The 23,220-nt window shown below is 46.6% G+C and overlaps 1 protein-coding gene across 1 annotated transcript in view; it reads right to left on the reverse strand.

Annotated features, from left to right (window-relative positions):
• The window catches only part of SLC24A3 (solute carrier family 24 member 3), a 116,812-nt gene that overhangs the window by 8,471 nt on the left and 85,121 nt on the right, over positions 1 to 23,220 (reverse strand). The window contains exons 6-14 of the mRNA XM_051613706.1: positions 16,380 to 16,454; positions 12,025 to 12,050; positions 10,288 to 10,341; positions 8,720 to 8,865; positions 5,942 to 6,102; positions 5,061 to 5,331; positions 4,546 to 4,712; positions 2,684 to 2,798; positions 1,705 to 1,817 (exon numbers count right to left, since the gene is read on the reverse strand). Coding sequence (XP_051469666.1) covers positions 1,705 to 1,817; positions 2,684 to 2,798; positions 4,546 to 4,712; positions 5,061 to 5,331; positions 5,942 to 6,102; positions 8,720 to 8,865; positions 10,288 to 10,341; positions 12,025 to 12,050; positions 16,380 to 16,454 — 1,128 coding nt within the window. The remainder of the gene's footprint in view (positions 1 to 1,704; positions 1,818 to 2,683; positions 2,799 to 4,545; positions 4,713 to 5,060; positions 5,332 to 5,941; positions 6,103 to 8,719; positions 8,866 to 10,287; positions 10,342 to 12,024; positions 12,051 to 16,379; positions 16,455 to 23,220) is intronic.

The raw sequence follows: 23,220 nt of genomic DNA on the forward strand, positions 1-23,220 counted from the left end.
GGCTGAAACACTGTGCTCACAGTCCAGCTGGAAGCCAGGCACTGGTGGTTTGCCCCAGGGGTCAATGCTCCTTCATGTCCTTGTTGATGACCTGGGTGATGGGGCAGAGGGCACCCTCAGCAAGTTTGCAGCTGATACCAAACCGGGAGCTGTGGCTGATGCACCAGAAGGCTGTGCTGCCATCCAGAGGGATCTGGACAGGCTGGAGAAATGCACAGGCAGGAAACTCATGAACATCAACAAAGGGAGATGAAAATTCCTGCTCCAGGGAAGGAATAACCCCATGCATCAGTACATGCCAGGGCTGACCAGCTGGAAAGCAGCTTGGCAGAGAAAGACCTGTTGATCCTGGTGGACTTCAAACTGAAGTCCACAATGCACCCTTGTGGCATGGAGCACCAACAGCATCCTGGGCTGCATCAGAAGCATTGCCAGCAGGAAGGGAAGATGATCCTTCTCTACTTAGCACTGGTCAGACACAACTGGAACACGTGGTCCAATTCTGGCTCCTCAATACAAGGAAGCTAGGGACTTCCTGGAGTAAGTCCAATCAACGCCCACAAGGATGATATTAGGGTCTGCAGCATTTGACACAGAAAGAGGCTGAAAGAGCTGTTCAGCTTGGAGAAGAGAAGGTTGTGGGGAATCTTATCAATGTGTATAAATACCTGATGGGAAAGGACAGAGAAGGTGCAGCCAGACTCTTCTGAGTCTTCTGAGTGGTATCCATTGAAAGAACAAGAGGCAACACACAATTTTAAATGCAGAAATTCCATTTAAACATAAGAATGCTTTTTTACTGTGAGTGGTCAAACAGCAGAGCAGGCTGCTGAGAGCAGCTGTGCGCTCTCCATAGAATGGTTACAGTTGGAAAGGGTATTCAAGACTCAGCTGGACATCATCCTAAGCATCCTGCTCTAGCTGACCCTTGAACAGAGGGCTGGGGACCAGTTCATCTCCAGAGATACTTGCCAACCCCAAAAACTCTGTGATTCTTCAGTCTCTTTAACACTGCATGCACTCAGTGATTGTAATCAAGAACCTTTCCTCTGCCCCACACTGCTGTCTGAGTGTTGTCCAGCTAACAACAGCAATAGCAACAGTGACTCCTCTCTAGGGCTTCATGGCATCTCCTGCTCTTCCTTCTCACAAGGAATTTTGAAACAACTCTGGGGGCAGACGTTGGCCCTTTTATAATTTGGGAAGTAAAGGCCAGTTTCCTTGGTGTTCGGTAGTTTTTTCTCAAAAAGGAAAGCTCTGCAGTGTTTCCTGATGATGGTCAGGCTCCGAAACATCCAGTTATTTAACAACTTCTTTCACCTTCCAGTGTGTTAACAGTTTAGTAATGCTGTAATTTTTCTTACCAAAAGCTCTACAGGTCTGCTCTGTCCTTTTTTTTTCCATGTATGTCTACCCTCTCTGGCTTATTAAAAACAGCATTATTGTCCTCACATGGAACATACTCAACTGTGTGAAAGCTCTAGTGAATTAGCTTATTTCAGCACATACTGTTGCCTTTCTGGAGGAAATTCTCCAAAGAATGGGGAATGTCCACTAACAACTAATTGCTACTTCTCCCAAATTGTAACAGAGCAAAACTATTTGTTTATCTGATTCACAGAGTTCTAGACTTTTTTTCTAAACAGAGCTGTTTTACAAATAAAGAATCAAATAAATAATCATGTGAACCAATGTAGTACTTACATATGATCCGTAATTCACTGCTAGGGTCTGCAAAGTCCATGGGACGCCTAGGCCAATTAAAATATCAAAAACATTGCTTCCGATGGAGTTGGACACAGCCATATCCCCCATACCTGCAGGCATGGAAACCATGTACAATCAGACATGTCTCAGCAAAGTATTTCAATTTTTAAACAGAAATACAACAATCTGAGCTAATCCAGACAATTTCCACAGATTAAGGTAAAGAACTGATGGAGATTCCCCTTGTCCCATCCCTTCCCTTTGCTGTCCCCATCATACAAGCCCAGCAGGGTTGAAGGAGCTGAATCTACCCTCTAGAATCATCTGAGAACTTCCCTCAACCAGTCCTCTGCTGCTGTGGGGACCATGGCCACTGTCTCTACTGGCTCCAGCCTGCTGGCATTCTTGTGCCATGCTCAGGAGGCTTTGATGCTTTAGTGTAACTGTGACATGTGAGCTTCTGCACATTAGATAAAGTCTTTAGGCAGTCTATTAAGTAGCCAGTTGTCTCAATGAAGAGCCACTGTTTCTGTTCCCCAAAGCAGTACTGACAAGTTCCTATTTCTTTTAAAACACCTGTTGCTAGAGTCACAAGGAGGAGGAAAAAAAAATAAAGTTTTCCTTAAAAATAGTAGAACTTTCAGTCCTTATAACTGTGGAGAAAAGCTGGAAAGTGACCTGGAAGATTATGCCATGCTCTGAACACTGATATTTAAATTAAGAAACATGTGACTTTTGGGGAAGGCTTGAAGTTAACAATAGTGCCAAAACTTGTTCCACACCATCATTAAGAACCTGTTAGCTGCTTTGCAATAGCAGCATGATTAATTTCCACCTTTGTTCTTGTTTTAAATTTCATCTTTGGAAAAAGAGCTCTATATGTTTTCATATTCAGGACACATCTGTGCTACCTACAGAGGAACAGGGCACAAGGAAAAACTTCCATAGCAGCAGGACATCTCTGTGGTGAACCTACCTTGCCTTGCTACGATGAGGCTTGCCATGCAGTCTGGCACACTGGTTCCAGCTGCCAAAAAAGTGATGCCCATGATCACATCCGGAATTCCCAGTGTGTAGCCAATGATTGTCACCTAAGGAGAAGAAATAAACTATGAAGCTGTTCACAAGAATTAAAATCAGAGAGCAGCTTGGCCCAATTCTGCAAGATGCTGAGAGATAGAGTCTACTGCTCAGTGTAAACTCACACTTTCTTTGAAGAGAAGCGGTGACAGGCTGTTTTGGTACACTCACCACCTGGCAGAGGACAGCACTGACCTGCTATGTACCCTCTTTGGTTAGCCACTTCTTATCTTGCATCCACAATTTCCCTGACACTAACATGGAAAAGACACTGCATGGTGGACCATCCCCTGTGTCACAGACTCCTGATCTTGGCTGAAGTTTGCAGACCTTGCTACATACAATCAACAGCTGAGCAGACACTAACACAACCCTATGGTTCATTATACTCTGAAATCGCTATGTGTTGGGACAGATCCCCAAATGACTGCAAACAATTCCTATAGGTAGAAAGGAAAAATTTTCCTTTGCTAAGCAGTCTATGATTAATTAGTGCTATTCCAATTGATTACTATTTTTACATTTTGAAAGCCTTTGTCAAAGGATGCCCATTTCCTATTAGCCACATTTAACTGCTCTTCTGAACTCTCTGCAGTGTACTCCAAGAAATGTGAACCATATGCTGGAAGCAGCACAGTGATCCTGGGGTCTCCTGTATTTCAGCTATGGAAAGCTGGGACTGCCATTTCTCTTTTTCCTTCACCTCATCCTTGCAGATAAAAAGCAGAAGAAAACAAGTAACATTCTATTTCCTCTCCAGGGTAAGAAAGGTTATTGAAAAGAAAACAAAATAAACCCCCCTCTTCTGTAACTACTTTGATTATTTTGCAGAGAGAAACCTGGCATTAATTTTTTGCATTTAGTACAAGAATAAACTGTAAAGGCAGTGAAGATTTTTTTGTTGCTTCCCTTTTCCCAAGCAGAGGCCAGTGCTTAGTGAGGCATCTCCATGCCCCCTGGGTTCCCTGCACAGACAGACCAAGAATTGTGCACTCCATTCAAGTGCAGCAGCCCAAAACTAGGCTTGTTAGACCCTCTCCTGATGCCAGTGTCCCATCATTGTCTTTTTCTGCTGAAGAGTACAGACTCCCAGAGAGACAGGCCCTGCTGCAGTACTACTGCAATCCCAGAGAGGACACCTTAGGCTTTTCATTTACTCATATCATGGAATGAGGCCTGCCCAGCAAGTGAACAGGCTCAGTGGCCCAGCCAGTGCACATAACTGTCCTGTGAACACACCAGCTACACTTGGACTTTCTTCTGTTCATTTTCATTTACCTCCTACCTTGAGCATAATGAGGAACTTAAAGAGTTCCTGTTGACTAGAGTAGTTGTGCAAGAATTTGGCTGAATGCCACACTTTTGTTCATGCTGAGTTCAAAGTGTTATCATTCACAGCTCTGTCCCTCAAGCTTGCCTGCTTCAAGAAAAACTGTTGAGGCCAGATTCTTAGTAGCATCAGGGCCTCTCTACACTGCTCTGCATGACAAAGAGGTGTTCAACTGGTGCAAGTAATTTTTTTTCCCATGTTAAAGAATCTGGGTGAAATTCCAGACCTGAATCAAGTTCAAAGGCCATGGCTACTGACCCCTGATTTTCTTTTCTCAGTGTGGACACATCTAACTGAAATGGAAGCAGACTTCAGGTTTCTCATCTGAAAATTCAGGTAAACAGAACTTTATACACATTTCTCCAAGCTGACAAACCCAGTTCTGTTGCCTCTTCTGGGCTGTAGTTTCTGCTTTAGTTGGTACGTACCATCCACACCATCATATAGGATAAAGCTGCAATCCAGAGGGTAGAAGAAGCAAAGGTAACCATGAACCATTTTTCCAAGTGGGGTTTGTTACAGTTGGGCACTGTGAAGTACAGGAAAAAACTCAATGGCCACGTGAAGAGCCACTTCAAGATTTCTATCTTGCCAGCTGTAAAATAAAAAAGGGAAACAATCACCATTCTAGTCTGCTTTAGTCTAGAATGTTATTATTTTGTTCATATTAATAAGCAAGATGCCAGAGACACCTCCACCTCTAAGTGCTATTCAAATAGATGATGACAAGACATTCCTTGTTCAGATCACGGTGGGATGGCAGAGATGTTCCTGCTGCTTCCCAGTTTCTCTCATTTTTTACCTTTGATCAGGAACTATGCTGCAAGGTGCAGGTTGAGGAGAGCCCTCAGAGACACTTCCACCTTAACCCAGCCTGGGATGCTTCTGGTACACCCAAACTGAGCTGTACTTTCTGCAATAAAAACACCCAGGAGCTTCTTACCGGGTAGGTCAAAAGGTGTGTATGGCCCTTCATGGTCACCATCGTTATCGTCTTCTTCCTCTTCCTCATCGTTTTCATTGTTCTCATTATCCTCATTCTCGTTCTCATTCCCAGCCTCAGCCACCTCCTCGTCCCGCCGGGTGCCGTTCACACCCCGCTCGGACGAGTTGCTGGGGCCGGTTCCATTCTCAACCACGTGCTTGATGGGTATTTTGATTGCTACTTCTGACTCACCATTGGTGTAAGTCCTGCTGCTGATCAGCCTTTGCCTCTGTAAATACAAGCACAAATTCTTACTGAAAGACAGACTTTTAAAAACTTGTATTTTTTAAAAGAGAAAGAAAGGAATAACGAAAGACGTGCTGAGTGCTTTAAAAATTTGTCTTTAAAAGAAAAAGGATTAATTTTGATCAGGTACAATGTGAGGTTCCTTGTAGATGACTAGATGACAGCTTTTACAAGAAGGACCAGTGGCTGTAGCATCCAAGACCAGGGCCAGACTCAGTGCAGGGTCAGTAGAGATCCATATTATTAAATATTTATATTAACGTCAGATCAATGCAGGGGACACCTCCTGCAAGCTACAGGTAATGTAACCACAGAAAAACTTTAATCTCTCTCTGCTAAAATCTTCATCGGGATAGAGAGCAAGGGACGATCTAGTGAAGTCAGTGTCAGAAGGATAAAATCTGGGAAAATCACAGAATCGTCATGGCTGGAAAGGACCTCTGAGATCACTGAGTCCAACCATGAAAAAAACGAAAGCAAAACAAAACACAACAAAAAAGTTGCTATTATAGATCCAGAAAAAAATCACAAACAGTGCTACGGGAAAAAGCAAATTCAGGAGGAGAAGGGGAGGGGGGGACAATAAGACCTACCTCATTGATCAACATGCGGCTGGCCATGGAGAGCCGTGTTTTGGGAGGGAAGTGGCTGGTTATCATGATCCGCAGCCCAGCCTCGGAAAACGAAAGCTGGTGTGGGTAGGCAGACAGCAGCTCATCCACCATGATCACAGAGGCTTTGCGGCGGAAATTTCCTGCAGCCAAGGAACAAAGAGAAATTGAGGTCTTCTTCCAGCAGTCTCTCTGCCCTACATGGCTCCCAGAAGAATAAACCTGTGGGTTCCAGAAGTCCTTTGTAAGAACCATTCCTTCAGGTACCACCATTCAGAATATGCCTCCTTAATTTATGCCTTTACATGCCCCACATTTATGTCTTTAAATAAATCACCAACACGTGTCTCCACTCATGCTAATTACAGAAAATTAAATCTGCTCTGCACAGCTCTTCACAGCTCTGCATTAGGCAGATCACTGCTTCCACAGCAGCTATCCTACCAAGGCAGCAATGGTGCTGCAGTAAAGCTGCTTTAATTCCACTGTTACAGGCTGCATTTCTCTGAGGGTCCTGGCCTCCCCCACCATCAACTGGACATGGCAAGGTAATTGTCTCTGTGTTCCTGCAGGGTACCAGGGCACATGAAGAGCAGGTTCCTGTATCCTCAGCTCGCAGCTGATGGCTGGGAAGCACCACCAAACATGGCAGCAATCACACATGTGGGTTCCTGGGGTTGCAACCCACAGTGCAGGAGCAAAAGAACAAAGAGGTGAGACAGGTACCTGAACAGTGTTCCAGTTGGGCGACAGTGCCAGCACCTGTGACCTCTGGGGTGGCACACTGCCACTGTCCCTCCTCTCTGTGCCTGGATGCTACCGTGGCCTGTGAATGTTGGCTAGGACTGGGACCCAGCAGCAAGGAAACCTGAGGTCTTCCTCGTCATATCTCTGCTTTGGTTGCCGGACACTGGCAAATGGTTTGTTACCATCACTGCTAGTCTTACAAAGGAGTACCTTCTCAGCCTTAGCGTCACTTCTTTTTCTGACTGAGAAGGTTTCCATGGACTGGGGTAGACAAGTGGGGTTGGGGTCATCCACATTCAAAACAATCAAAACAGCCTGACAGCTCTTCCTTGTGGCTTTTTCCATGCTGGCATTTCCTGCATGGCACTTGGGGGAACTGCTCTCCCCCCATCCCCCCCCCCAAATCCTTCTGCTGGATTCTTTTTGGTCTGCTGTTCAGAAAAGACCCCAGAAAACAAACGGTATTGCCCAAAACTCTCAGGCAACCTTTTGCAGTGGGTACTGTTTGTGACATCATGCTACTGGCTGGTGTGCCTGTCTGGGCCTCTGGTGGCCCACTGCCAAGGAAATACAGGAACAGTCTGCAAGAAAATGAAGCAATCCTTTTGTCTTCCTTCCTCAGCCAATTTGAATAACCACAAGTGTCCAAAACAAAAAATTACCAGCAGCTGAGCAGCATCATGCCAAGATGCACTCTGGGGAGATTCACACCAGATCCCACAATCAGAACTGCTTCATTTGTGCATGACCCTGAAGCCACCGGGCAAACCTAGATGACTAAAGCCTGAGTTCATGCTTGCTGAGTTTTACCAGTCCAGCTTTACTGGTAGGGAGCACAATCATCCTGCCAGCACAGTGTGGCTGTTGAGAGCCTCAGGCTACAGAAAGCTGTTCCCATAAAAGCAGCTTCCTCAAACCAGAGTGCAGAGCACTCAGAAATGCCTTCCCTCAGCAACAGGGCAGGAATACCAGAGCTGGCCTCTGGCAGACTCAAAGGGTTTGATGTCAGCAAATAAATGCCTCTACATTTCACGTTTAGTTGCTTACTGTACACAGACTCTGTCTTTCAAACAGTTTTTGCAGGAAGAGAAAGACATATTTTTTCTCATTTTTTTTAGGCCAGGGAAACAAAAAGGGCAGCCCACCTGTAGTCAAAGACCAGGACTGCTTTAAACAAGACAGAGCTCCTTCTAAAGTTAAACCAGTGACTGGGGGATGGTGTCATTCCATATAAATTCCAAACAGTTACTGCATATGCTTGGTGACTGTTGCAAAAATAAAAAAATATCCTCTGTAAATACAGAGCACATGCTTGCAACTGCCCAGGCCAAGCTTCTGCTGCTGACCTATGGAGCTGGTGACATTTTTTAAGCTGAAGAAATATAATAATTTTTGTCACTGTGACTAAAGTCAAATGGGAGCAGACTCTAACCAAAGTGGAATCCACTTAAAGATCTTTTACATGGAAAAGTTGTGCACATTCAAGACAGCATGTGCAGAGAGCAGGCTACCAAGAACAACAGAGTCCCCATCTTCCCTTTACCAGGGCAAAGTGTACACTAGTATCAGTAGGGCCTTTTCCAGTCCTCAGCTTAGGTTACTTTGGAATGGAGTTGAATTTAACTGGAGGCACTAGATGTAAGTGGGCCTCTTTAGTGCAGACTAACAGTGCCCAGAGGAGGGCTTACAATGGCATGGCTCTAACAGCCTCAATGAGTAGTCCCTGCCTGGCAAGTCAGGCTTGAAGCTGGATGAGTCGTTTCAGCCAGGCACTTGTCCAGCAGCAAGAACTACCCAAGGGAGGCCTAAGCTGCCTCCAGCAGCAAAGGATGCAGTGGCTGGGGTCATCATGCCATGCCCCCAGGCACAGCAGCCATGGCATTCTGGGAGGGGGGTTATGAAAGGGCCACCTCCCTGCCTGTTTTACAGTTGATAAGACAGCAGTCCACACTGCATAGCTGGCAGACAAACTCATAAACATTCAGAATGATGCAAGCAAGCAGGGTGACTTACTGGAACAGTTACCTTTCTTTAGTAATACCACTGTGGCATCGCAGTTGCTGTTATCATCCATGTCTGTGCTATTTGCTAAACCGTTTACCATATTTGCAGAGTTTTTTGTCTTCCTTTCTAAGCAGTGATGTATGGTTGAGTTGTACCTGCAAAGAAATGAAACAAATTCCACATGTACCTTTGCTCCTTCTATGTGGATTTCTTGACAGTCTTCCCTTCCTAGACTCACATCCTGTGTGATCCGACTAAGGGAAGGAGAAACCCCCTCTGTTTTTAAGGAAGTCTAGCCACAGTGTGCCAGAGCTCTAACTGAACTGCTGACAGTGCGATCTCTCCGTACCCAGAAGGTTGAGAAAGATCCAAGATATGAGTCCTGAATTACTTGTATGCTTATGTATTACGTGCAATTAGTATTCTGCATAGCAAATAAAGATTACTTGTCATAATCTGGAGTGTTGTTTGACCAGGAGCCAGGAGCTGACACAAACACGAGTTGAGGATCTCACCACGATACTGAGTGGCAGGGGTAGGCCACTGTGAAGACCTGGCCGAGGTCCCTAAGCAGGCCAACAACCTCCCCAGATGTATCCATACAGGTCTGAAACATCTGTTCACACTGCAGCATTGCTTCCAAAAAAAAACCATAAATCCATTCCAGGTTCAGACATGACAACTGTCTGGTTTGCTGCTCAGTTAATTGTTGCAAAGGTGAAAGTAAACTCCATGTTGAAGAAGAAATTTCTAATTACTAGAATTGAGATGAATTCTGACTTGTGTTCCCTTCAACTCAGCCTGAGTGTTTTGCTGTTCTCACTGAGAATTGCTCTCACAATATTTACTCTATTCATCATTTCAAAACAAATCTCTACTCTTACTTGTTGAGACAAGACCACTGGTGTGCTTGGCAGCTGATTGGTTTTGTTGACTGTTCCAGTTTAAATCTGGGTTTCCTTTGCATTGGCTTTTAAAAACAAGGCAGGAGGAGGGGAACCATAACCAGGAGCAGAACAGACTAGCTTTGCTAGCACAAACTTGTGTGAAAGAACTTTTACAGGTCAGATGTTCAGAACATCAGTGCTGACTGTGCTGTAGCTTTATCACGGGTCTCCAGCAAGAACAAACTGCTGTGGAGTTCTGTACCCATAAAAAGCAGACTGGAATCTCCTGTGTGTTTAGTTCTGAGTAGGTATGCTAAAGTGAAGCCAGGAGAGGCCGCTCTGGTGGGACTCAGAGATGGACTCAGTTCTCTGCTCTGCCACAGACTTGCTGCGTTAGCCTTGGTGAATTCACACTGGGCAACATCTGTAAAGCATCATCCACCTTTAGATTTCTGATCCTAGGATCTGCCCTAGAGGCATAAGCAGCCCCTTCCTGCCTCCTCAGGGTAAATTACAGATAAGTACCTGACCAGGCAAGGCCCTTTATCTCCTGTTATTGGGAAGGTGGGTGATGCAATGGCAGCCCTGCCCGCAGCCTGTGGCTCTCCTGGATTACCTTGGCAACCTCTGGAAAAGCACTGGAGCAGAGAGCCTTACAATTTAAGCAAGCCGAGGGCGCGATTGACTTACTTCATGATAACAATGTAGATGACATACATCAGCACTAAGACTAAGGACTCCCACCTGCAAACAAAAGCAACACAGTAAACACATCAGAGTAGGGCATGGCAGCTAGTGCAGCCACTCCCCCATCTGTCACCCCACCAACCTGTGGAAAGGCTTGACCCTCCTGGCTTGTCTTAACACACCTCTAGAAAGGGCAATGTGTGAAGAAATGGTTCACACACTCATGTGTGGTGCCTCCTTTGTTTTCCTAACTTTTGTTCCAATGCTACTTGGCCAAATCAGCCCATCAGCTAAGAACAAGTGACTAAACCCAGAAGTCCAGTGAACAAATGGCACAGCCAAGGGACACTGACACCTCTGGAAGGACAACACCTGTGGGGGCTCTGGCAGTGGGAGGGGAGCAGCCATCCTGCTCTGCCTGCACAGGTGAAGGTTCTGGGCTTCCTAAGTGTGCAAAAGCACAGCGAGTGTGCCAAGGAGACCTGAACAAGGGGCAGCTGCTCCTTCACTGCTGCTGATGCATAACCACTGAGAACGCAGCAGGCAGCAGTTTAAACTGCTGATAAGATATTGACAGTTTTTTTCTCCACTGTTTGTATCAGACTAATGAAATTCGTACAAAAAGAAGAGTACCAGTCTTAGAACTTGTTCCTAGTTAATCTTTTTCATTGACCAAAACAATGTATTCCACATACTTCCCTGCATCAAACTGCTACTCCTTGATAATGGAAATCATCCATTATCAAGCTGCTATATGCTGAAACTCATGGGCCATTTTATCTTTAAAGATTTTGAGACATTTCACTAACCATATCAGTATTTCATTCCCTGCTTCTGGCAGTTCAACCCTTAGCTACCGCATTGATGTGTTTTAGTTGAAGGGTACAGTCAAATACAATTGGGCATTGAGTCAAATTTTGTTAAAAAAACCAAACCAAAACAAAGAAAAACAAACCATTGCAAAACTCAGTGTTTCAGAAATCCTTCTCTGAAATTAAACATAAATCCCCCAGTGCGAATAAGTTTAAGAAAACACGCAACCCAAAAAGCCTGACTCCCCCTAGTGCTTGTAATCTAAATAATACCGGCTGTGAGTGAAATCAAAGCTACCACTGTCACTCTACAAGCCCTGAGAGGTGCTGAAAACAAAATCGTGAAAACAAAACAACTGGAAGTACACTTTTAAAACTGTTTGAGGCCCTCCTAGCCTACCATACCTATTGCAGTACATTTAAGCGCATTAATGGGGATATTAACAATATTTTTTTTTTCTCCTTTCTTTAAAGTGGCCATTCACTCTTAAATATTGCTTTAGGAGCTTTTTGGTTTTAAAATGATTAAAAATCCAAATATTGGAACACGTTTATTTATGACTGCTTGGGTTGCCCTTTCCATTCCCAGGCGACTGACATCCCTGGCACACCAGCACCCAAGCTGCAGTCTCTGCCTCTGCTGAGCACATCCCCAGCCCTGGGAGCTGCAGGGTGGGCTGAGGGCACCTGCTGCTGCGGCAGCGGGACGCAGCCTGGCGACGCTCTCCTCGGCTGTCCCTTCGGGCCCAGAAAATGAGTTACTCTAGCCCATCTTATGCCAACGTTTCTCACACAGCAGTAAACACTGCCTGGATTGCTCTGCAGGATTTTTTAGCTTTCCCCTCCTCTCCTGATGAACCCTACTTACTCCAGCATTTGTGGTATAACCAGAAAAAATCAAAGGGGATTCACAGCCAGATATACTTACCAGGAAACTTTTTCATCATAAATAAACTGTGGAGAGAAGATTCAAAAATAAGCACGTTATACATGAAAGCACATTTGGAAACAGCTCATCACCTGAGCAGGGGACAGAGCAACCCAGGGCTGAGGGCAATGGCATTAAGCTCCGGCTGTTTTGGCACGGCCCTCCTGCTCAGCCTTTGAACTTTTCAACTCTCCACTTCTCTGACCTAGCAAAGGCAGGCAGGGACTCCTTCCCAAACGCTGCGGCTCCTTGCACAACCCGGGCTGTTGCAGTGGCAGGGCAGAACTGGTTGCAGGGAAAACAGCAGTGAGGGAGTTGGAGAAGGGGCGCACCTGCCTCTGAACCACACATCTGGTCTCACCAGACATGGCCTCTTCCTCTGACCTCTCTTGGCAGCATCTGGGCGCCCAGTATGCAGATTTACAGCCACCACTGCTGTGAAACTTCACTGACTAAAAACTGGACTGAGAGCCCATTGTTTCCTCAACATCTTCTAGATCTTTCCTCCAGATCTTCCATGATATTTCCTTAAGACTTACACGATCACCACACTAGCTGAGTTGAACGACTGTGACAGTGGTTCTAGCGCACCTGCTGACAGGTGCCGAAGCTTTCACAACACCGTGAGGCCTCCTGGGGAGTCTCCTCCTGCCTGTGTGAGGCGCTGGGGAAGAAGCGACGCTATGGCCGGGGGTGGAGGTGTTTGTGCGCCTGTGCCTGGCTGCTGAGGGTCTGGAGGGGCAGCTGGGGACGGTGAAAGCAGGTGGCTGCAGGGCTGGGCCCTTCCCAGCCCATCACCACCACCACCAGCAGCACCTCCCTGGCTGGCAGCACCCTGCACCTCCCCTTCTCCTTCCCCCTCAGACCGACACCTGTGGAAGCCGCCCTTGGCTGTCACGGGGAGGGAGGCCGCAGCCAGCTCCACCCGCGGGCCATGACCCGGGCCATGGCTGCTGCAGCGAGAGGCCCGGCCGCGCTGCCCGGCCTGTGCCCAGGGTGCCCGGAGAGCTGCCCCTCCATGGCGGCACAGGCCTCGCCGGGGCTGCGCTCGGGACCCACGGCCCAGGCAGCCATTCTGCCCCGCCGGCCCGCAGAGTGGCCGCCTTCCCTCTCTGTCCTTCCAGGGACACCCTCAGCTCCACGCAGGCAGGCAGGGAAGCGCAGCCACGGCAGTGCACCAGGGGCCAGGCAGGGAGAGGGAAAAGGCCTCTGAGCGCAGTGAAGTCCTTCCCTGCAGCTGCACAGCCTGCAGGCGGCCGCTCCTGCACCCAGCAACAGTTCCCTGCGCTTCTGGGAGAAGACACGGCCACCAAACGCCACGTGTGTTATTAGTGACAGCTCCCAGCCACCATGATCTAATCTGACAAGGCCTGTTTTAGGTTACATGTTGGTGTGATGGGACATGAAAGCCTGTGCATTGACCTTTGTGATTAAAAATAGCACCCATCCCACTTCCATCACTAATGAATCTGACCATGTCCCTTCAAATTAAGATCCAAAGGCATCTTTTTCATTTCAAGGGAAATAAGGAGTAACAGTTTTGCCAAGCTCTGCAACAAGATGAGGTAGCTTTGTTGTATTAGTTTAAAGTTAAAAAACAACAACATAGGGCTGAATCATAGTGAGGTATGAAGTGTGATTTACCCACCACCTCTAACCTCTGTAATTTAGAATTCACTCATTCTTATCAAATGGCCTGGAGCACCAAGCAGGTGAGTCTATACCTCTTTGCTACTTATGACTGCAGCACTGCAATTCCTTTGCTGGCAGAAACGGAAGGAGACAAAGTCACACTGATTTTCCCTGCAGAGTATCAAGATTTTTAAAGTTGCTGAATCTCAACATTGGCAGGAATGTGTTTATTTCCCCTTGGGTGTATTTATGATTAGTAAAGACACTAGTGGAGTGCAACTTCAAATGCAGCACCACAGGCTGCTGTTTAAAATATTGAGAGCAACCTTCTACAAGCAGCACCATTCCTGAAGAAAGATGATTTTATTTCCATTGCAGCAAAGTCTCAATGCCCTGATATGGCAAATTATCCCTATATGGCAAAGCATTTAAGTGCCTTCTAAAATTTAAGGAGCACAGCAATCTAACAAAGGGAGACTGGCCTGCAGGTCGCGCTATGCTCTGCACGGAGCCTGTGGCTTGTCTCCCAGCAGAGACACTGGGGACTGGAGAGCCCGTATTTGAGTAACAATGTGCTGCCACTTAAATTTGATTCTGCCCTAAAAGGATAGGAAAGACCCGAGTCATTGTGAAGCCAGGGGTCCCTGGGTGAGTGAAGGGGAGGAGAAACTTCTCAAACTGAAGCATCGCTTGACTCTGAAAGGGGAAATCCTAATTTTCCATCAACTGGGGAGCATTACTGCATGTAAGAGAGTAAGTAAATCAGCTGGGAGCTGAATCTTTAACCATTTTAGGTATTTTTCCTTTCTCCCATCTTTCTGTTTTCCTCTAACAGGTGTTTAAAAGCGATTTGCAATGGTTGCTGTGGAGTAATGCTGAAGAGAAGAGGGACGAGCTCCACATCTCCCAAGCCACAATTAGCCATGTAGTGCTGTAACATGGGAATAAGAGTTCTGGCAATGCCTTCAAGCCTTCTCTAATGCCTCGAGCTGCACAGTCCTGCAGCGCTGGCTGCATGAAGGACATGAAACCTCACAGCTGATGAGCAGAAGAGTGGTCATACATCTGGAGAGAAGCTAGCCTGAGGCTCAGGAAAAAGTAACAGTATCCTGGTATTATGGGGTACACTCTCAAAAGAAGAGGACTTCTTCAGTTCTGTAATTGTGAAGAACAGCTTATACAAGAATGAAGTATAGAAGAAAAGGCCTAAGGATAACAGAGATGGCTGTTCAATGAGCCATAGAACTTTCATATTATGTAGGATACATATCCAAGAAATTCAGGGGTGCACTGGACACAATTCAACAGAGAACGGTTCTCAACATCCTGAAGCAGCTGATGACCACAAGGATGAAGCAGCCATGGGAAAAATCTGCTTTGCTTAAATAATTTAAAACCCAATGACATACTCAACAGATTTTTAACTTGCCTGCTGCCTTGCAACAAATGAAATGCCCAACCTGAACACCAGGCAGCTGCCCACGTCTGTGCATCTCATAGTAACCTACAAGAACACCTGCTAGATGTCTTTGCATTCATTACCTGTAATTTATTACAATTAGTGGGTGTGGCCAAGCTTGCTGTTTAGGAACAGTGTTAGGTATGAGGTTCCTGTCAAGCTATCAAAGCAAAAAACCATGTTTTTTGTTTTGCAGTTTGTTGCTAATAATTATGAAGAAAAGTTATTTTTTGTCAGGTCTAAAAAGGCTGATCTTGCAGTGTGGGGGATAAAAGTACAAACAGGTCAAGGCAAACCCTCTGAGATTAGACAGATACAGTCCTCTGCACCTACAGAGTACATATGGCACAGAGGCATGTGCAGAATCAAGGCAAACAAAACACATTGCTGAAACTGTGATTAATAATGGCAGCACAAACTTCAGAAATGCAACTGCTCATCTTCTGACTCCAAAGTTCCCTTCTTGCTTACATATGGAAGCTAACCCCCCAAAATCACTCTTCCTTTCTTAGGGAATGTAGACTCCTAGACCAGGTTAGAAAAAAAGCAAAAAAAACCCCACAAAGTAGCAACTGTTACCAAGAAACTAAATTTTTCCATTTCCTAACTTTGGTACTTGTTGCAAAAGTAACGCTGAACTGGTGGCAGTCTCTTTATCCAGACACTTGTGCCAATGTTTGTTTGCTGTGTAGCCCAATGCGGAGAGATTGGCAGTACTTCCTGAGCCTGATGGAAGCTGCAACAGGAGCAGCACTCAGAACTACTGAAACTGCAGCCTTCATCAGAGGATTTGCTGCTAGCCTGCACCAAACAAGACCTGCCCCAGCTATGTGTGGAAAAACTAACATTTTGCAGTTGTTGAGAATCTCTTTCCTCTGGACACCACGGCTGCCTCCTCACAGGTCAGTCAGGCTTGTTTTAGGGTTGCTGTCAGGAGAGGACTGACCCACACATCAGCTCCAGAGCTGGCGCTGGGGCTGCAGCACAGCGTGTCAGCTCTGCACCCCACGGCTGCACAGGGACTGGGACACTGCATCTCTCCCCAGATACACCTCTAGGCTCTCTGGACACTCCTCTATCTCCTACCCTTGGGCCAAGCTTTTCTACAGAACCAGGGAGATCAAAGTACATTCTTCCACAAGCAGAAAACCACATGACGCCTGGAGCTAGCACCTTAGCTACAAGACTACAATTTCTTAGCAGGTTGCTTTAGAAGTGGCAGTAGACGTGGGCTCGCCCAGAAAAATAACCTTCAAAAACTTACCACAATGAGTGCAACAACAGACAGTGTATAGTAGATCGAATCTCTCAAGAGACTCCACGATGACAGTGCCACGACCTGGGAAAACAGGGAAAGAGAGGATGTCAGCCAGGCTGTCACCATCACAACTGCCACGCTAACAGCACGTGACACAGGTAAGCCTGTCGCTCTGTGTAAGCTCCCCACACGTGTCAGGACACAAAGAGGAGACTCAAGCCAGGACACGCACTGCCTGTCTGCAGCTGCTTGAGGAACAGCCCACAGGGAGGTGCGGATGGACAAATCTGAAGAGTACAAGGTGTAAGGTCATGGGCAGCAGATGACTTCTCTACAAAGTAGCAGACAAGGTCAATCACATCAGTCTTGTCAAAGCCATTGCAAAGGGAATCAAGGCCCAAGTATCTGTGGACAACAGAGAAGTTTTGCAGGAGCTCAGCAGGCTGTCCAGTATCTGCTGCCCTGAGAGCCCTCCAGGACACACACCAGTCACCGCAGCAGTCAATGCAGGCTGAGCTATCCTTGGGTCTGGCCGTGTGCTGCAGCTGGAGGTGCCTGGACCACAGGCAGGCACAGGGTGGCCTGGCCTGGAGGAGGCTGCTGCTGTTGGAGGGCTCAGCTTTACCAGCAGGACCCCCTGTGCCAGCACTGATGTCCAGCAACAAGCGCCTTGATGCAAAATGGGCACAGGAGATGAACACCCTGTTCAGTCTCTGAGACAGGACGTGACCACTCCTTCCACCCACCCCACTGTTCACATCTGCTTCTGGTGTTACCCTTCCCCAGTCTGGGACTCCAGCCTTCTTTGAGAGAAGAAGCCAGCCTGAAATGCCAGGCAGGAGCACAAGCTACGCAGGGGTCCAGAAGCAGGGGAGCACCACCAGACACAGCCCCCAGCTGCTGCCTGGTGATGTGGGTCCTCCCCATGCTTGTCCTACCACTGTGCACCTATGTCCACCATGAGTTCAGCTGCTGACAGCTCATGCACTGAACTTCCAGGCATTTTAGACAGCTGGATGATGGGCTCGTCCTCGCTAAAAGCGCCAACGTGATGCCTGCTGATTCGTTCAGGGGAGGATAACCTGGGCAAGAGCAGTGCCCTGCGAACCAGGAGCGGCAGCACAGAGCAGGCAGATCCCCAGCACGCTGCCTGAGCCTCGGCAGAGCCACAGCCTCACCCACCACACCGACAGCTACCACTACAGCTCTGGGTGCATTTGCACAGGTTTTGGGACAAATACGCAGATTAACACTCCAGCAAAATGTTAAGAGCAAAAAACCCAAGCATTTGTATGCAACAGAGAATAAAACGGGATTGCTGTGTAGTTCATTTCACTTGACACCTTCCGAAGCCATGGAAATGAGGTGGAATTGTCATTACAGGTGAAGGAGCCTGCAATTCAGATTTTATAAGAAAAAAATACCACTGATTAATTTAGCCTTGAACTTCATTAACAGTATGCAAAAGGACAGATTAAAAGCGGTCATGTGGTGGTAACATCTTCTGTATGCTTACATTTTCTGCAGCACTAGAAAGCCCCCTCAGTAGAAGGTTCTCCCCAAATCTTTATTTTCCATTTCTGGAGGGCATTTCAAACAGGGGGTCACATCCTCCACAGGTGCAAACCACCATGAGGCAGACAGGAGAGGACTAATTTACACTGATTTGGATCCGGCCACTGAACATATAAATTGAATTTTCCGACCACATCCTCCAGTCATGCTTGTGCATGTATTCAGTGAAACAAACAGGAACTTCATTTTCATTTCTATGATATCTAAATAAAGGTCCTGTATCAGAGTGCTAGCAAAAATAGTTTCCAATATTGCTCTGCATATTAACTCTTACAATATTGGAATTTTCCAGAACCACTAAGAAAACAAATGCTGTAAAAGTATTCTGACAACTATACTTAAAAATCTCTCTAGCCTCCTAATACTATGGCTTTTTAAAATGAAAGTTAATTTATGCCCAGTGTAAAGTCTCTTTATGCAATCACTGACATGTAAGAAACTCCCATTTAAAAGAGAAAAGCCAGCCTTTGATGTCCTTGAGCCAGATTAGATTCTTACCAGCTGATGATACATTTCAATGCACGTAAGGATAAATGAATGGAGATGCTTTATGATGGAAATTTCCAAATGTAGAAACCTGGAGTTGGGTTCATAATTCTATTCACAGATCCTTAATTAAATCTCGTATCTTATAGATGGTGGGCCCCTTCATTTTGACTGAGCAATTTTTTTTAAAGAGTTTGTAAAATAATTTGACATTATTCCACTTAGATTTTATGACGCTGCTTTTAAGGTCCTATATACTCTTCTCAGCATGGATGCTGGTGGGAATTTCACAGCTATAAATGTAAACATTTCTGAAGCAAATGACAAAGCCCATCTGAACAGGCTTGCTGGCAACTGTTGCTGTTCTATCCAGTAAAACTCTCTCCTGGGTACAAGGGGTGTCACCAAGCAGCACTGCATACCTGTGACACCAAGTCCTGGTTACTATGAGCCATATGAATTCCCTCTCCTGTTCTTTGATATTCAACAATCATCTTGAAGGTAGTCTGCAATTTTGTTCCAGGGAATTTTTCTCAGACACCTGAATGAGCACATTAAGAATCAGACGCTTCAGTGCTACTATCTAGCAGGGTCCTAGTGCACTAGAGTCACAAGACGAGATGCTGTGGGAACTGCAGGGACTTGTGTGTTGATTTCAGGTTGGACGGAAGGGAACATGCTTCTGCCTGGGACTTGTACAGGCTGCTTACATTTCACACACATCCTACTGCTAGGTCTCCCTGATGCAGTAACCACGGGGCAATTAAACCACAGCTCTTCATACAGCGTGAGTCATTTAATTGAAGTTTTTGAACTGTTTGATCACTGGGAAGACCAATCTAATACAGGAAGCTGTGCACATAAGGTAAGCACGCACAGAGGGCAAAAGGAGCTAATTAGCACTGAGGGAAATGGCAATCCTTTCAGCCTGCTGACAAGAATCGTGTAGCCTAGTTCTAACAGCCAGGACCTTGAACGCCTAAGTTGTGCCACACAGTCTTGCAGCAACCAAGGACTCCACATGAATCTTAGAACACTGGAAACCACTTAAACTACAGATTATCAGACTCAGGCAGAAAGATAATCAGGGAAGACACCAGCTTAAGTAAAATCAGCATCAAATATGAGTTTTTTATCAGCAATACTGTAACCCATGTACCACGTACAGGTTGGGGGCTGACCTGCTGGAGAGCAGTGTAGGAGAGAGGGACCTGGGGGTCCTGGTGGACAGGAGGATGACCATGAGCCAGCAGTGTGCCCTTGTGGCTAAGAAGGCCAATGGATCCTGGGGTGCATTAGAAAGGGGGTGGTTACTAGGTCAAGGGAGGTTCTCCTCCCCCTCTATTCTGCCTTGGTGAGGCCGCATCTGGAGTATTGTGTCCAGTTCTGGGCCCCTCAGTTCAAGAAGGACAGGGAACTGCTGGAAAGAGTCCAGGGCAGAGCCACAAAGATGATTAAGGGAGTGGAACATCTCCCTGATGAGGAAAGGCTGAGAGAGCTGGGTCTCTTTAGTTTGGAGAAAAGGAGACTGAGGGGTGACCTCATCAATGTTTACAAATACATAAAGGGTGAGTGTCAAGAAGATGGAGTTAAGTTTTTTTCAGTGATGACCAGTGATAGGACAAGGAGTAATGGATACAAATTGGAGCATAGGAGGTTTAAGGTATCAGAAAAATTTTTTTTACTGTGAGAGTGACAGAGCACTGGAACAGGCTGCCCAGAGAGGCTGTGGAGTCTCCTTCGCTGGAGACATTCAAAACCCGCCTGGACGCCTTCCTGTGTGATGTGCTCTAGGTGACCCTGCTCTGGCAGGGGGGTTGGACTAGATGATCTTTCGAGGTCCCTTCCAACCCCTATGATTCTATGATTCTATGATTCTATGAACTCAGCAGAGAGCTGGTCCCTTGGGAGCTGAGCCTAAGGAGGCAGTTGCAAAACCACTGACTGTCAGGTGACACAGTTCCTCCATTTGGTAGAAAGACCCAAAATTCAAACCCCAGACAAGTGCCCATTAGCCCTCTCTTAACTACAACACTGGGGACTGAGTCTGGCATCTCCAGAGGTGACAGGAAGAGCTTGTAGTGGGAGGACAAGGGGAAATGGATTCAAACTGGAGGAGTGGAGATTTAGGTGAGACATGAGGAAGAAATTCTTTAGTGCGAGAGTGGTGAGACCCTGGCCCAGGCTGCCCAGGGAAGCTGTGGCTGCCCCATCCCTGGCAGTGTTGAAGGGCAGGTTGGATGGGGCTCTGAGCAACCTGGGCTGGTGGGAGGTGTCCCTGCCCACGGCAGGAGTTGGAACTAGATGATCTTGAAGGGCCCTTCCAACCCAAACCGTTCTATGATTTTATTATTTTAGACGTTTGATTTCTCACTGGCAAACTTCTGCCCTGCAAACTCTTATCTATCACATCTACTACTCAGAAGGCTTGTTTTCCTTTTTGAAGGTCTGGGAAGCACAAAAGTCAACATTTCAGCAGTTGCAGTTTGATTTCTGTGGCCCTTAACTCAGGAAGCAGCAGCCTTGTGCAGCACACACTATGTCCTCCATCCAGCTCACACACAGAGATAAGCCACCAGGGAGAAAATCACTGAAAATCAGACACTGGCACCTGCTGCTCTTGGCACCCTAGTTAGCTCAGGGCACCCAGGGCCTCAGTGGCAATATCCTCCATGCCCATACTAGGGCTTCACCACTTGCTGTCTATAAAAGTGACCTTTCTCTCTTCTGCTCTTACAAATTAATTATCTCCCCTCAGCAGTGCAGAAGCTCCTCTCCCAACCAGAAGAGCCCTGGTGACAGAGGCCATCCAGCTGGCTGTACAGAGGCTGCTACTCACCTGCTCTCCCCACTGCAGCGCTGGCCTGAGATGCAGCATGGGATGCACAACAGGCTGCTGAACTGCTGCTGCCCAGGCCTGAGGCAGTCCAGAGGGGCATGCCTGCTGGGTGTCTTCTCTGAGTGTTATTTAAGCACATCCATGTTCTTCTAAGGATGTTTTTCACTCTGAATTGCACCAGAGCCTTTTCTCCTCTCATGGCTCATTCTTCGCTTGACATTCTTGGGCTGAATGATCAGCTACAAACACTGCCCAGAAATGTGAGGCTTTGGAAACAAATCTTCCTAATCTTGTCTGTCTGACACCCTCCGGCACAGAAGCTCTAGATTTTCAGGTATTAAGAGCTAATAACTTAATTTGTTAATGTGGAGCATTAACCAAGGAATGCTTGGTTGAGGGTGTCAAAAGATTATAGCAAATCTCCACAGCAATTAGCCTTAAGACTCCGGAGTTAACAGAGACTTTCTGATGTGAATCCACTGCTCAGTGCCTCACAGCTGGAAGCATCTCCTGCCTGGTGTGCACATGGTGCTGCTGACTCCTCATGTGTAGTTTGGTTCACTGATATTAGATCTTGACAGAGAGACTGCTGTTCAGCAGAATATGTTTTTGGGTAAAGGTGAAGGCTTCTCATGAGTTTTAAAGGGAAGAGGTAGAATATCTCTAATTAATTAGAGATAATTTTATTACAAACCTATGTTCTGCAGCACTGCACCACAAGCAAATGTTTCTTAGATCATGGTTGCTATTTTGGGTAGGTGCAGCTCTAGGGTCCAAAGGTGCTTCCAAATTAATCACTGGTCTGGAATTTTACTCCATGAAGTTTGAATGAAGCTGTACTGAGAGACACTGTGGACTGCACAGAAACAATCAGGGAAGCCTGACAGAGGGTGGGATCTGGTATGCAAACCCAACCAATCACCCTGAAGTCACAGCTGCTCAGCCAACCTAGGCAGAACATTGAAGTATTTTTCACAAAATGGCTGAGACTTTCTTCACCAGGTACTTGGCAGCAAGGGCAATGACTTGATGGACACAGAAAACCTGCCTACAAGACATCTCACAGGGGGTAAACACCAACAGTGCTTGACATCCCTCATCAGAGAAGCCACCAAGCTTCCTCCAGCGCCAGCAGGGGACCACGATACACCAGGGCTCACTCCTGGTCTCACTCCTCACATCCTGCACTTGTGTGTGGATACATGTGCTCCCATATATCAGGCAACAGCAGGCAAGTCTTTGAGCCTTTGGAAACTGGTCCAGACCTAGAGTTGGTGGGTGTCCCTCAGGATCAGCTCACACTTCCAGGGACAACTGGCAAGTGGGTTGCAAGTCAGATGGATCACTGGGCTGGTGGCCACAACAGACTGCTTTGGACAGTCCATACCTTGACCCATGACTAATGCACAAGTTCAAACACCCTGCATAAGACAGCAGCTCAAACCAGAGAAGTTAAAAAGACCCCTCAGGTTTTGTGCTGCTCCAGCATCTGTCAATTTTAATTGGAAAGCAAGAAAAGCAAAATTTTTTCTGGCTGTCTTGACAGCCTGAGAAAATCCTGACTTCTGAGCAGCTGAATATCCCTGACTGCCTCTGGTGGAGCTGTCAAGGGCCTCACTCTCTGGGGCAGCCCTGACAGTAACTGATCTCTCAGGGTTCTTCAGTTTCCGCTGACAAGGCACAGGCTCTGCCTTTTAACTCCGTCATTTATTATTTTAAGAAACCCTTGCTCAGCTCAGGTAATTAAAAGAATCCTGCCACCTGCCTGTTCATTCTCACTGATTGGGATATCAGTGAAGTACTGTTAATGTAAGAGAGAGTGACACTGCCTTATTTGTATTCATCTCTATATTAAATTAGGCTGGAGATCCATCTATGAGTTTGAGCAAGAAGCCACTGCAGGGTCCCTGCACACTGCCTGGGAGACACAGCCACATGTGTTATGCT

Source organism: Apus apus, chromosome 3 (genome assembly GCF_020740795.1).
Source record: "Apus apus isolate bApuApu2 chromosome 3, bApuApu2.pri.cur, whole genome shotgun sequence".
Lineage (NCBI taxonomy): Eukaryota > Metazoa > Chordata > Aves > Apodiformes > Apodidae > Apus > Apus apus.